The sequence below is a fragment of the Nerophis lumbriciformis genome, linkage group LG03, assembly GCF_033978685.3.
Source record: "Nerophis lumbriciformis linkage group LG03, RoL_Nlum_v2.1, whole genome shotgun sequence".
In the NCBI taxonomy this organism is placed as follows: domain Eukaryota; kingdom Metazoa; phylum Chordata; class Actinopteri; order Syngnathiformes; family Syngnathidae; genus Nerophis; species Nerophis lumbriciformis.
This window is the reverse complement of record NC_084550.2, coordinates 24,048,870-24,064,485: the sequence shown is the minus strand read 5'-3', so window position 1 is coordinate 24,064,485 and position 15,616 is coordinate 24,048,870. Positions and strand designations below refer to the sequence as shown.

The 15,616-nt window shown below is 31.3% G+C and overlaps 1 protein-coding gene across 1 annotated transcript in view; it reads right to left on the bottom strand.

Annotated features, from left to right (window-relative positions):
* Nucleotides 1–294: 294 nt before the first annotated feature.
* mmp14b (matrix metallopeptidase 14b (membrane-inserted)) overlaps nt 295–15,616 on the bottom strand; it is an 89,817-nt gene continuing 74,495 nt past the window's right edge. The window contains exon 10 of the mRNA XM_061935763.1: nt 295–5,755. Coding sequence (XP_061791747.1) covers nt 5,259–5,755 — 497 coding nt within the window. The 3' untranslated portion in view covers nt 295–5,258. The remainder of the gene's footprint in view (nt 5,756–15,616) is intronic.

Here is a 15,616-nt window from a genome sequence, read left to right as displayed (position 1 = left end):
TAATTTAAGTGGCCTGCCACGTCCTTCAATGTGGTCCTCCACATCATTTATTGTGGTCTTCCAAGTCCTTTATTGTGGCCTGCTATGCCATTAAACATGGTTTTCTACATAATTTAAGTGGCCTGCCACGTCCTTCAATGTGGCCTTCCACATCATTTAACGTGGTCTGCCACATCATTAAGTTGACCAACCACATCATTCAAGGTGGCCCCTCTAACTGCGATGTGGCCCCTCATGAAAACGAGTGGCCACCTTGCACTACTGCGCGTGTGAAGTGAACTCAAACAACAACTATCCTTTCGAAATGTCTTTTATTTTGAAGGCAGTTTCCAGAAACACCGTAAATAAGAACAGAGGCACAATGGAGAATCCTTGTTATCATTATTACAATCATCACTAGTATCGTCATCGCTGCTGTGAGGAACCCTGATTGGTCGAGTTAGCACCGTAGCGTCCAAAAATAAAAAATTACAAAAAAATTACAAAAAATTCAAAAAAATGGTACAATGACAAAAATCATGTTTCAGATCACTGATTTATTTTCCAAGCAGTCAAGAACACAAAATAATTCACTATTCCCACATATAAAATTAGGCCACTTTCAAAAGCGAATGTCGCTGTCCAGCAGGACGTTTTAATGGCACAAAAACAACACATTGTGACACACAATAACAACAAGAGTCATAATGATAATAATGACAACATCATCGCTGATATGAAAACAACAACAACAACACAGTTTATGATGTTTCTTGCCCTTTTTTTTTTACGCTTCACACTGGCTCGTTCTACTGGGAGGTTAAAAAACACAAGTGTGTGTGTGCGTGTGTGTGTGTGTGTGCGTGTGTGTGTGTGTGTTCTTGTATTTTTACCCTTCTTGAGACATCAACAAGGAAAATTACCTTCCATAAGTTAGGACATAAATCATGGTCCCAATACAGAAAACCATTGCTTCTAATAGAGAGCCGAATACTAGAGTCCGTGAACATTGCTCCAAAGTCAGGATTTTTTTTTTTTAGTTTAATGTGTATACAAAAGTAAACTGACAGGTGCAAAGGCAGCAATGTGTGATAAAACAAGCTAAAGAAGGACTTCCCTATTCATGCCCGGAAAAACCCGCCAGGTGAACGGCTGATTTTACGACTTCCGGTGCTGACGTAAGACAACCCGCGTGCCGTATGTGACCATAGGATGAACAAATACACTACTGAGGACCGGTGACCGAGTGAGAACGTAAACCATGGTCCCAATACGGAAAATCATTGCATCTAATATAGAACCGAATACTAGAGTCCGTGAACATTGCTCCAAAGTTAGGATTTTTTTGTTGATTTACTGTGCATACAAAAGTTAACGTCCCATATGTGACCATAGGATGAACAAATACACTACTGAGGACCGTCGAACAAGTTAGGACGTAAACCATGGTCCCAATACGGAAAACCATTGCATCTAATACAGAGCCGAATACTAGAGTCCGTGAACATTGCTCTAAAGTTATGATTTTTGGTTGATTTAATGTGCATAGGAAAGTAAACGTCCCATATGTGACCATAGGATGAACAAATACACTACTGAGGACCGGTGAACAAGTTAGGACATAAACCATGGTCCCAATATGGAAAACCATTGCATCTAATACAGAGCCGAATACTAGAGTCCGTGAACATTGCTCCAAAGTCAGGATTTTTTGTTGATTTATGTGCGTACAAAAGTAAACGTCCCATATGTGACCATAGGATGAATAAATACACTACTGAGGACCGGTGAACAAGTTAGAACATAAACCATGGTCCCAATACGGAAAACCATTGCATCTAATACAGAGCCGAATACTAGAGTTCGTGAACATTGCTCCAAAGTTATGATTTTTGGTTGATTTAATGTGCATAGGAAAGTAAACGTCCCATATGTGACCATAGGATGAACAAATACACTACTGAGGACCGGTGAACAAGTTAGGACATAAGTCATGGTCCCAATACGGACAACCATTGCATCTAATAGGGAGCCGAATACTACAGTCCGTGAACATTGCTCTAAAGTTATGATTTTTGGTTGATTTAATGTGCATAGGAAAGTAAACGTCCCATATGTGACCATAGGATGAACAAATACACTACTGAGGACCGGTGAACAAGTTAGGACATAAATCATGGTCCCAATACGGAAAACCATTGCATCTAATAGAGAGCCGAATACTAGAGTCCGTGAACATTGCTCCAAAGTCAGGATTATTTGTTGATTTATGTGCGTACAAAAGTAAACGTCCCATATGTGACCATAGGATGAACAAATACACTACTGAGGCCCGGTGAACAAGTTAGGACATAAATCATGGTCCCAATACGGAAAACCATTGCATCTAATAGAAAGCCGCATACTAGAGTCCGTGAACATTGCTCCAAAGTCAGGATTTTTTGTTGATTTAATGTGCATACAAAAGTAAACGTCCCATATGTGACCATAGGATGAACAAATACACTACTGAAGACCGCCGAACAAGTTAGGACATAAACCTAGGTCCCAATACAGAAAACCATTGCATCTAATACAGAGCCGAATACTAGAGTCCGTGAACATTGCTCCAAAGTCAGGATTATTTGTTGATTTATGTGCGTACAAAAGTAAACGTCCCTTATGTGACCATAGGATGAACACATACACTACGGTACTAAGACTATAATGGCCATTAACAGTTAGCTTCTACAGCTGGGTTGGCCAAAGTGCGGCACAGGGGCCATCTGTGGTCCCTAACTCCTTTGTCATCGGCCTAAAGCACATTACAAAAAATGGAGACCCTGGTGGTGAAATCTATCAAAATGAGGGTGGTCCCAAAAAGGAGGGATTTTTCAAATTGACTGTGTGTCGCTTTTAAAAGTGCTCCCCCTCTGGTCAACATATGAAATAACAAGTGTGTGTAAGAAATTGAAATGCGCCCCCTTTGGCCAAAATTGATTAAAAAAAAATACAAATAAATATGTATATAGAGACATACTGTAATAACTTGACGTAAATAACGAAGATTAAAAAACAATTACAAACAATAAAATATATATATATATTTTTTTACTAAACGCAGTCTTTTTCTCACAATTGTCCCCCCAAAAATTGGGGACAATTTCTCATATTTTTTTCTGTTTTTGTAACACGGCAATATTTCTGGTAAAATTATTACTTTTTTTTAAAATGTAAAAGTATTACTTTTTAATGCAAAATAGTGACATTTGTCATATAAAATTCAGACTTTTATCACAATATTGCCAACTTTTTTTTGGTTGTTCTTGTTAAACAGTGACATTTTTGGAGTAAAATTAGCACTTATATAATAATTTTGCCAAGTAAAATTATGATTATTGTTATAATATTGCCAAAATTTTCAATTTTTCTTATAAAAATTGTGACTTTTATCGACCTTTTTCATAAAATTGCCAAAATGTTAAGCTTTTCTTGTAAAACTGCGACTTTTATTGAGTAAAATTCCACCTTTTATCATAATATCGCACAAATGTTCAGTTTTTATTGTAAAATTTGGACTCTCGTGGAGTAAAATGACGACTTTTATCATAACACTGCCAAAATTCAAAGTTTTTCTTGTGAAATTGTGACCTTTTTCTTGTGAAATTCCAACTCATTTTTCACAACCAGCTTTTTTTTATATTTGCATAGTTTGTGTACATTATTAATGTTGTAAATACTAATCTTGGTTGTTCTTGTAAAACAGCGACATTTTTGGAGTAAAATCAGGACTTATGTAATAATAATTTCGCCAAGTAAAATTACGATTATTGTTATAATATCGCCAAAAATTTCACGTTTTCTCATAAAAATTGTGACTTTTGTCGCGCAAATTGACGACCCTTTTCATAAAATTGCCAAAATGTTAAGCTTTTCTTGTAAAACTTCGACTGTTATTGAGTCAAATTACAACTTTTATCGTAATATTGCACAAATGTTCAGTTTGTCTTGTAAAATTTGGACTCGCGTCAAGTAAAATGACGACTTTTATTATAACACTGCCAAAATTCAAAGTTTTTCTTGTCAAATTGTGACCTTTTTCTTGTGAAATTCCAACTCATTTTACACAACAAGCTTTTTTATATTTGCCCCTAGTTTGTGTATATTATTAATGTTGTAAATACTAGTCTTGGTTGTTCTTGTAAAACAGTGACATTTTTGGAGTAAAATCAGGACTTATATAATAATTTTGCCAAGTAAAATTACGATTATTGTTATAATACTGCCAAAATGTTCAAGTTTTCTTATAAAAATTGTGACTTTTGTCGACCCTTTTCATAAAATTGCCAAAATGTTAAGCTTTTCTTGTAAAACTGTGACTTTTATTGAGTAAAATTCCAACTTTTATCATAATATTGCACAAATGTTCAGTTTTTCTTGTAAAATTTTGGACTCGCGTCGAGTAAAATGACGACTTTTATGAAAACACTGCCAAAAAGTTTTTCTTGTGAAATTCCAAGTAATTTTTTTACAACAAGCTTGTTTTATATTTGCATAATTTGTATATATTATTAATGTTATTGTTATAATATTGCCAACATTTTCAAGTTTTCTTATAAAAATTGTGACTTTTGTCGACCCTTTTCATAAAATTGCCAAAATGTTGAGTTTTTCTTGTAAAACTGCGACTGTTATTGAGTCAAATTCCAACTTTTATCGTAATATTGCACAAATGTTCAGTTTTTCTTCTAACCAGTCTGTGGAACGCTCTCCCTGACCACCTGAGGGCACCACAGACTGTGGATGCTTTTAAAAAAGGCTTAAAATGCCAAAATTCTTAGTTTTTCTTGTGAAATTGTTACCTTTTTCTTGTGAAATTCCAACTCATTTTTCACAACAAGCTTTTTTATATTTGCATAGTATGTATATGTTATTGATGTTGTAAATACAAATCTTTATATATCTAGAAAGTCTGGTCCGAAAGAGGTAGGCATTTTTCTCAGGTCTCAAGAAGGTATGAACTACATAAATGTGTGTATGTGTGTGTGCGTGTGTGTGTGTGTGTGTGTGCGTGTGCAAACAAAGTGTGAGCTGGACAGAGAACCAATGGTGGAAGTGGTCGAGTGACAGAGCAAAAAAGAAACTTGCAGTGGTTTCACTTTCCCTCACATTTGCAAGAACGCCATCCTCCACTTGCTTCTCCTTCAGTCCCCGTCCGTCCTTCCGTCCTTCCTTCCTTCCTTCCTTCCTTCCTTCCTTCCTTCCTTCCTTCCTTCCTTCCTTTCTTGCGTCCTTCCGTCCTACACTTTGTCCAGCAGGGAGCGTTGGCAGTAGAGGAGTCGACGCGGAGTGCCGTAGCGCCGCAGGAAGAGCAGGGCCCCCAGCGTGGCGACCACGCAGACCAGCAGGAACAAGGGCAGGACCACCGCCGCCGCCCCCGCGCCGCTTCCCAAGCGCCCTTCCTCGTCCACTTCGATGATGATGACCTCCGTGTCCCCCTCGTCCTTCGGCTCCGCCTCCGTCTCCGTCTCTCTCTCGCGCTCCCGGTCGGTCTCCCGGTCGGTCTCCCGGTCGGTCTCCCGGTCCCTGGTTCTGTCCTTGTCTTCGTCGTTGTGGTCCTTCTCCTTGTCCGTGTCGTGGCCGCCGCCGCCGCCGCCCCTGCCCCCGTCCGTCTTGGGGTCCTCGTTGGGACATCCGAACCAGTCCCGCAGCGCCGACTTGGGGTACCCGGGCTCCACGCGCATCATCTGGTTGTTGAACTTCCAGTATTTGTTGGCCTTGTAGAAGTAGGTGTAGGCTGCGGACAAAAGAAGGACCTCTTTCAGATACAAATTCGCATAAAAACAACAATTTAAATCAAAATGCGGAGGACATTTTGATATTTTTCATTTTCAAAACCAACATAACATATATTTTGTGACCATTAAAGGTCTCATAAGGGTCTCAGTCATTAAAGTGTTAAAAATAAGTGCATTTGTACTTTTTACACTTAAAAAGCTTCATATTTATCTGTTGCCATTAAGTATTTTTTTAATTTATTATTTATATTTTTTTTAACCAATACAACATATATTTTGTGACCATTAAAGGTCCTGGGGACCCAAAAGAGTCTCAGTCTTTAAAATTAAAAGAATAAGTCATATTTATTTAATTTTACTTTTCCACTCTTAAATATCTTCAGATTTATCCGTAGCCATTAAGTATTTTAATTTATTTATTATTTCTCATTTTCAAAACCAATGCAACATATATTTTGTGACCATTAAAGGTCCTGAGGAACCATAAGGGTCTCAGTCAATAAAGTGTTAAAAATAAGTACATTTTTACTTTTCACACTTAAATATCTTCAGATTTATCTGTTGCCATTAAGTATTTTTCATTTATTTTTCTTCATTTTCAAAACCAATACAACATATATTTTGGGACCATTAAAGGTCCCAGGGACCCAAAAGGGTCTCAGTCTTTAAAATTTTAAAAATAAGTCATATTTATTTATTTTGACTTTTCACACTTAAGTGTCTTCAGATTTATCCATGGCCATTAAGTATTTGTATTTATTAATTATTTCTCATTTTCAAAACCAATACAACATATATTTTGTGACCACTAAAGGTCCCAGGGACCAAAAGGGTCTCAGTCATTAAAGTGTTAAAAACAAGACATTTATTTATTTTTACTTTTCACACTTAAATATCTTCAGATTTATCTGTTGCCAGTAAGTATTTTATTTTATTTTGTTATTTTTCATTTTCAAAACCAATACAACATATATTTTGGGACCATTAAAGGTCCCGGGGACTCAAAAGGGTCTCAGTCATTAAAGTGTTAAAAATAAATACATTTTTACTTTTCACACTTAATTAAATATCTTCACATTTTTCTGTTGCCATTAAGTATTTTTTATTTATTTTTCTTCACTATCAAAACCAATACAACATATATTTTGGGACCATTAAAGGTCCCGGGGACCCAAAAGGGTCTCAGTCATTAAAGTGTTAAAAATAAGTCATATTTATTTATTTTTTTCTTTCACATAAAAATACCTTCAGATTTATATTTTGCCATTAAGTAGTTTTTAAATGTATTATTTCTCATTTTCAAAACCAATACAACATATATTTTGGGACCAATAAAGATCCCGGCGACCCAAAAGTGTCTCAGTCATTAAAGTGTTAAAATAAGTCATATTTATTTATTTTTACTTTTCACACTTAAATATCTTCAGATTTATCTGTTGCCATTAAGTATTTATTTTTTTAATTAGTGTTAAAAATAAGTAATTTTATACTTTTCACACTTAAATATTAAATATATTCAGATTTATCTGTTGCCATTAAGTATTTTTTTAAATTTATGATTTTTCATTTTCAAAACCAATACAACATATATTTTGTGACCATTAAAGGTCCCGGGGATGCAAAAGGGTCTCAGTCATTAAAGTGTTAAGAATAAGTCATATTTATTTATCTTTACTTGTCACACTTAAATATCTTCAGATTTATCTGTTGCTATTAAGTTTTTTGTTTTTTTTTCTAATTTTCAAAACCAATACAACATATATTTTGTGACCATTAAAGGTCCCGGGGACCCAAAGGGGTCTCAGTCATTAAAGTGTTAAAAATAAGTCATATTTATTTATCTTTACTTGTCACACTTAAATATCTTCAGATTTATCTGTTGCTATTAAGTATTTTTTTTATTTTTTCTAATTTTCAAAACCAATACAACATATATTTTGTGACCATTAAAGATCCCGGGGACCCAAAAGGGTCTCAGTCACTAAAGTGTTAAAAATAAGTAAATTTTTACTTTAACACTTACATAGCTTTAGATTTATCTGTTGCCATTAAGTGTTTTTTAAATTTCTTATTTCTTATTTTCAAAACCAATACAACATATATTTTGTGACCATTGAAGGTCCCGGGGACCCAAAAGGGTCTCAGTCATTAAAGTGTTAAAAATAAGTACATTTTTACTTTTTACACTTATATATCTTCAGATTTTTCTGTTACCATTAAGTATTTTATTTATTTGTTATTTTTCATTTTCAAAACCAATACAACATATTTTGTGACCATTAAAGGTCCCGGGGACCCAAAAGGGTCTCAGTCATTAAAGTGTTAAAAATAAGTAAATTTGTACTTTTTACACTTAAATAGCTTCAGATTTATCTGTTGCCATTAAGTATTTTTTAATTTATTATTTCTATTTTACAAAACCAATACAACATATATTTTGTGACTATTAAAGGTCCCGGGGACCCAAAAGGGTCTCAGTCTTTAAAATTAAAAGAATAAGTCATATTTATTTAATTTTACTTTTCACTCTTAAATATCTTCAGATTTATCTGTTGCCATTAAGTATTTTTTTAATTTTTTATTTCTCATTTTTAAAACCAATACAACATATATTTTGTGACCATTAAAGGTCCCGGGGACCCAAAAGGGTCTCAGTCATTAAAGTGTTAAAAATAAAACATATTTATTTATTTTTAATTTTCACACTTAAATATATTCAGATTTATCTGTTGCTATTAAGTATTTAGTTTTAGTTTTTTTCTAATTTTTAAAACCAATACAACACATATTTTGTGACCATTAAAGGTCCCGGGGACCCAAAAGGGTCTCAGTCATTAAAGTGTTAAAAATAAGTCATATTTATTTATTTTTACTTTTCACACTTAAATATCTTCAGATTTATCTGTTGCCAGTAAGTATTTTATTTTATTTTGTTATTTTTCATTTTTAAAACCAATACAACATATATTTTGGGACCATTAAAGGTCCCGGGGACTCAAAAGGGTCTCAGTCATTAAAGTGTTAAAAATAAATAAATTTTTACTTTTCACACTTAATTAAATATCTTCACATTTTTCTGTTGCCATTAAGTATTTTTTATTTATTTTTCTTCACTATCAAAACCAATACAACATATATTTTGGGACCATTAAAGGTCCCGGGGACCCAAAAGGGTCTCAGTCATTAAAGTGTTAAAAATAAGTCATATTTATTTATTTTTTTCTTTCACATAAAAATACCTTCAGATTTATATTTTGCCATTAAGTAGTTTTTAAATGTATTATTTCTCATTTTCAAAACCAATACAACATATATTTTGGGACCATTAAAGATCCCGGCGACCCAAAAGTGTCTCAGTCATTAAAGTGTTAAAATAAGTCATATTTATTTATTTTTACTTTTCACACTTAAATATCTTCAGATTTATCTGTTGCCATTAAGTATTTATTTTTTTAATTAGTGTTAAAAATAAGTAATTTTATACTTTTCACACTTAAATATTAAATATATTCAGATTTATCTGTTGCCATTAAGTATTTTTTAAATTTATGATTTTTCATTTTCAAAACCAATACAACATATATTTTGTGACCATTAAAGGTCCCGGGGACGCAAAAGGGTCTCAGTCATTAAAGTGTTAAGAATAAGTCATATTTATTTATCTTTACTTGTCACACTTAAATATCTTCAGATTTATCTGTTGCTATTAAGTTTTTTGTTTTTTTTTCTAATTTTCAAAACCAATACAACATATATTTTGTGACCATTAAAGGTCCCGGGGACCCAAAGGGGTCTCAGTCATTAAAGTGTTAAAAATAAGTCATATTTATTTATCTTTACTTGTCACACTTAAATATCTTCAGATTTATCTGTTGCTATTAAGTATTTTTTTATTTTTTCTAATTTTCAAAACCAATACAACATATATTTTGTGACCATTAAAGGTCCCGGGGACCCAAAAGGGTCTCAGTCACTAAAGTGTTAAAAATAAGTACATTTTTACTTTAACACTTACATAGCTTTAGATTTATCTGTTGCCATTAAGTGTTTTTTAAATTTCTTATTTCTTATTTTCAAAACCAATACAACATATATTTTGTGACCATTGAAGGTCCCGGGGACCCAAAAGGGTCTCAGTCATTAAAGTGTTAAAAATAAGTACATTTTTACTTTTTACACTTATATATCTTCAGATTTTTCTGTTACCATTAAGTATTTTATTTATTTGTTATTTTTCATTTTTAAAACCAATACAACATATTTTGTGACCATTAAAGGTCCCGGGGACCCAAAAGGGTCTCAGTCATTAAAGTGTTAAAAATAAGTAAATTTGTACTTTTTACACTTAAATAGCTTCAGATTTATCTGTTGCCATTAAGTATTTTTTAATTTATTATTTCTATTTTACAAAACCAATACAACATATATTTTGTGACTATTAAAGGTCACGGGGACCCAAAAGGGTCTCAGTCTTTAAAATTAAAAGAATAAGTCATATTTATTTAATTTTACTTTTCACTCTTAAATATCTTCAGATTTATCTGTTGCCATTAAGTATTTTTTAAATTTCTTATTTCTCATTTTTAAAACCAATACAACATATATTTTGTGACCATTAAAGGTCCCGGGGACCCAAAAGGGTCTCAGTCATTAAAGTGTTAAAAATAAAACATATTTATTTATTTTTAATTTTCACACTTAAATATCTTCAGATTTATCTGTTGCTATTAAGTATTTAGTTTTAGTTTTTTTCTAATTTTCAAAACCAATACAACACATATTTTGTGACCATTAAAGGTCCCGGGGACCCAAAAGGGTCTCAGTCATTAAAGTGTTAAAAATAAGTCATATTTATTTATTTTTACTTTTCACACTTAAATATCTTCAGATTTATCTGTTGCCATTAAGTATTTTTTTTTATTTATTATTTCTAATTTTCAAAACCAATACAACATATATTTTGTGACCATTAAAGGTCTCGGGGACCCAAAAGGGTCTCAGTCATTAAAAGTGTTAAAAATAAGTCTTATTTATTTATCTTTACTTTTCACACTCAAATATCTTCAGAATTATCTGTTGCCATTAAGTATTTTTTTTATTTATTATTTCATTAAATTATTATTATTATTTTTTTTATGGGAAAAACACAACATATGCATTATTTCCCCCAAATTATTTAATGTGAAGTAATTGTGTAAATAATTCATAACAACATTGTTTTTGGTTAATTATTTATTCATTTATTTATTTTTAATGTTTTTGTCACGGCTCGTTAAACCACGTGCCTATATGTTGTTTTGGTAGTGTTCTTCTGTGTTTTGTGTTAGTTCCTGTCATGTGCTTTTATTTTGGCAGGCTTTGTTGGCTTGTTGGTGTTTTCCCCTGGCTGTTTCATTTCTGTCCCGGAGCATTTCCCCTCAGCTTTTTTGTGTTTGCAATCAGGACTATTTAAGTTGATCCTCTTCCCTGCCTTCGTTGTTGGGACATTGTTATCCATTCTCTTTTCATGCTCAGCACACGTACTTTGTGGACGCCGTCTGCTCAACATTTCCCCCCCCTTTTTTTTTTTTGAGAAAATCTTATTTTATTTTGGGACAAAATATGCAATATGTTCCACTAAAACATTTTTCATCATTGAATATTTGATGTGAAATAATTGGCGCCTTAAATAGGTAAATAATTCATAAATTTATTTTGATTAATTTACATTTTTTTAACAATGACCACTTAAAAAAAAAAAAAAAAAAAGTTATCGGGAATCCAATTGGGCCCCACTCGATAAAAATAAGTCACATTTACTTTTTTTTAAATTTTATTTTTACTTTTTTTCCCCTTTTAACACTTAAATATCTTTTATGCCCTTTTTTTTTCTTAATAAAATTCAGTTTTACTATGCAATATTTTTCCCTAAACATTTTTCAAAATGCATTATTTAATGTGAAATAATTGGAGGTTTAAATAGGGCAATCATTCATAAAACATTGATTTTGATTCATTTAAATTTTTTGAACAATGACTGTTAAAAAAAAAAAAAAAAAAAATAGTTCTCGGGAATCCAATTGGCCTCCACTCAATAAAAAGAAGTCAAATTTACTTTTTTTTTTAACTTAATCTTCTTTTTCTTTTTTTTTTTTTTTTTTTTTTTACTATTTTTACTTTAAACACTTAAATCTATCCAATACCATTAAGTTATATATATATATATATATATATATATATATATATTTTTTTTTTTTTTTAAGTTTTATGCCCTTTTTTCCCCCTAATAAAATCTTGTTTTGTTATGGGAAATACACAAACATTGCAATATTTTTCCCTAAACATTTTTCAAAATGCAATATTGAATGTGAAATAATTGGAGGCTTAAATAAGTCAATAATTCATAAAACATTAATTTTGATTCATTTAAATTTTTTGAACAATGACCGCTTAAAAAAATAAAATTAAAATAACGTTCTCGGAAATCCAATTGGCCCCCACTCGATCAAAATAAGTCACATTTCCTTTTTTTTTTTTTTTTTTACAATTTTTTAAATATTTTTTTTTACTTCACTTAAATACCATTAAGTTTTAATTTTTTTTATTTTATGTCCTTTTTTCCCAAATAAAATTGTGTTTTGTTATGGGAAATACACAAACTATGCAATATTTTTCCCTAAACATTTTTCAAAATGGAATATGTAATGTAAAATAATTGAAGCCTTAAATTTATTTTGATTCATTTAAATTTTTTGAACAATGACCGTTTAAAAAAAAAAAAAACACAAAAACTTGCAATATTTCTTCCCTAAAAAAATTTCTGAATGCAATATTTAATGTGAAATAATTGGAGGCTTAAATAGGTCAATAATTCATAAAACATTAATTTTGATTCATTTAAATGTTTTGAAAAATGACTGCTTAAAAACTAAAAACTAAAATAAAAGTTCTCGGGAATTTTTTTTTTTTTTTTACTATTTTTACTTTTAACACTTAAATATCTGTAAATCTATCCATTGCCATTAAGTTATATATATGTATATATATTTTTAAAGTTTTATGCCCTTTTTTCTTTCCTAATAAAATTTAGTTTTATTATGGGAAATACACAAACCTTGCAATATTTTTTCCCTAAACATTTTTCAAAATGCAATATTTAATGTGGAATAATTGTAGGCTTAAATAGGTCAATAATTCATAAAACATTCATTTTGATTCATTTAAATTTTTTGAACAATGACCGCTTAAAAAAAATAAATAAAAAAAAGTTCTCGGGAATCCAATTGGCCCCCACTCGATAAAAAGAAGTCACATTTCTTTTTTTTACTTACATTTTTTTGTTGTTGTTGCTATTTTTACTTTTAACACTTAAATATCTTCAGATCTATCCAATGCCATTAAGTTAGATTTTCTTTTAAGTTTTATGCCCTTTTTTACCCCCCCAAAATCTTGTTTTATTATGGGAAATACACAAACCTTGAAATATTTTTCCCTAAACATTTTTACAAATGGAATATTTAATGTGAACTAATTGGCGCCTTAAATAGGTCAAATATTTATGAAACATTGATATTGATTTGACCACTTAAAAAAACAAAAATTCTCAGGATTTCAATTGGCCCCCACTCGATAGAAATAATTTACTTTTTTAACTTAGTTTTTAAAAAAAACAACTTTTAACACTTAAATATCTTCAGCCCTATCCAATGCCATTAAGTTGTAATTTTTTTTTAACATTGTATGCCCTTTTCTTCCAAATAAAATCTTGTTTTATTATGGGAAATACACAAACCTTGCAATATTTTTCCCTAAACATTTTTACAAATGGAATATTTAATGTAAAATAATTGGAAGCTTAATTAGATAAATAATTAATAAAACATTGATTTTGATACATTAACATACAAAATAAATAAATAAAGTTCTCGGAAATCCAATTGGCCCCCACTCGATAAAAATAAGTCACATTGACTTTTCTTTACTTCATTTTTTTTAATTTTTTTTTTACTATTTTTACTTTTAACACTTAAATATTGTTAGATCTGTCCAATATCATTACATTTTTATTCAAGTTTTATGCCTAAAATCTTATTTTATTATGGGAATTACACAAACTATGCAACATTTTTTCTCTAAACATTTTTACAAATAGAATATTTAATGTGAAATAATTGGCGCCTTAAATAGGTCAATAATTTATAAAACACACATTTTGATTCATTTAATTTTTTTTTAACAATGGCCGCTATAAAAAAAAGACTAAAGTTCTCGGGGATCCAATTTTTTTAAAACTATTTTTACACTTAAAATATCTTCAGATTTATCCGTTATTTTTTATGTTTTATGCCCTTTTTTTCAAAAACAATTTTTTGAACAATGATAGTTAAAAGAAAAATAGACTCATTAAAAAGTGTTAAAAATAAGTGACATTGTATCAAAATATATTATTTTTACTTTTAACACTTAAACTTCAAAACTAAACTTATACGTTTTTATTAGTTTTTGAGCAATAAAAAAAATTGCTTGCATGGCATTTTTCGTGTTATTAGTGTTAATATTGCAACATTTTTCGTGTTATTAAAAAGTGTCCGCTCATCAAATTCAAAAAGACCTGTGATGATTTGCGTTTTTTCTGACTTATAAACGTCACTAAAATGTTGGACACTCGTGGTAAACAGCGCCAAAGAGAAAATCAGGAAGTTCATGCATGTCGGCCTGGGCTTGCACGCCTCTGAATGCTAGGTTTCGCAGTCTGGCTACGTTGTGATGTCACAGCGAGGTGGATGTACCTATTTGGATGTTAAGTCAAGCAGAAGAGGAGGAGCCTTGCAAGATAAGGTAAGATAAAGTATTATTCTAATATCATCCTGGCATTCACATAATTACACCCAGTGACATAAATGCTGCTAAAAGTAGCAAATGTGGCAGTGTATCTATTGTTGTGACCGGGTGAATCTATATAATGTTTACTAAGGTTATTTTCGACCATGTACGTATTTTTTTATAATAATTGTATCCGACTTACTTTCAGTTGAACAGGACAAACCTGGTCAAATAATATGGAACCACAAAGATTATTATCAAGGCTTAGGTCAGACTGATTACAAAATAAATACTAATCTAATGTACCTCAAAAAGATCTTGTAAAAAATAAATTTTAGTGCTAAGAAAAATAATTCAAACTAAATCAATAATAAACAACAATAATAGATATGTTTAAGTTGATTTAATCCAACCCCTTTTCTCCATGTCTATCACTGATAGTTTGTTTACTTCCTGTGTGCTACACCTATTATGATAGTTTGTTTACTTCCTGTGTGCTACACCTATTATGATAGTTTGTTTACTTCCTGTGTGCGACACCTATTATGATAGTTTGTTTACTTCCTGTGTGCTACACCTGTTATGATAGTTAGTTTACTTCCTGTGTGCTACACCTATTATGATAGTTTGTTTACTTCCTGTGTGCAACACCTATTATGATAGTTTGTTTACTTCCTGTGTGCTACACCTATTATGATAGTTTGTTTACTTCCTGTGTGCTACACCTATCATGATAGTTTACTTCGTGTGTGCTACACCTATCGTGATAGTTTACTTCCTGTGTGCTACACCTATTATGATCATTTACTTCCTGTGTGCTACACCTATCATTATAGTTTACTTCCTGTGTGCTACACCTATTATGATAGTTTGTTTACTTCCTGTGTGCTACACCAATTATGATAGTTTGTTTACTTCCTGTGTGCTACACCTATGATAGTTTGTTTACTTCCTGTGTGCGATACTTATTATAGTTTGTTTACTTCCTGTGTGCTACACCTATTATGATGGTTTGTTTACTTCCTGTGTGCCACACCTATTATGATAGTTTGTTTACT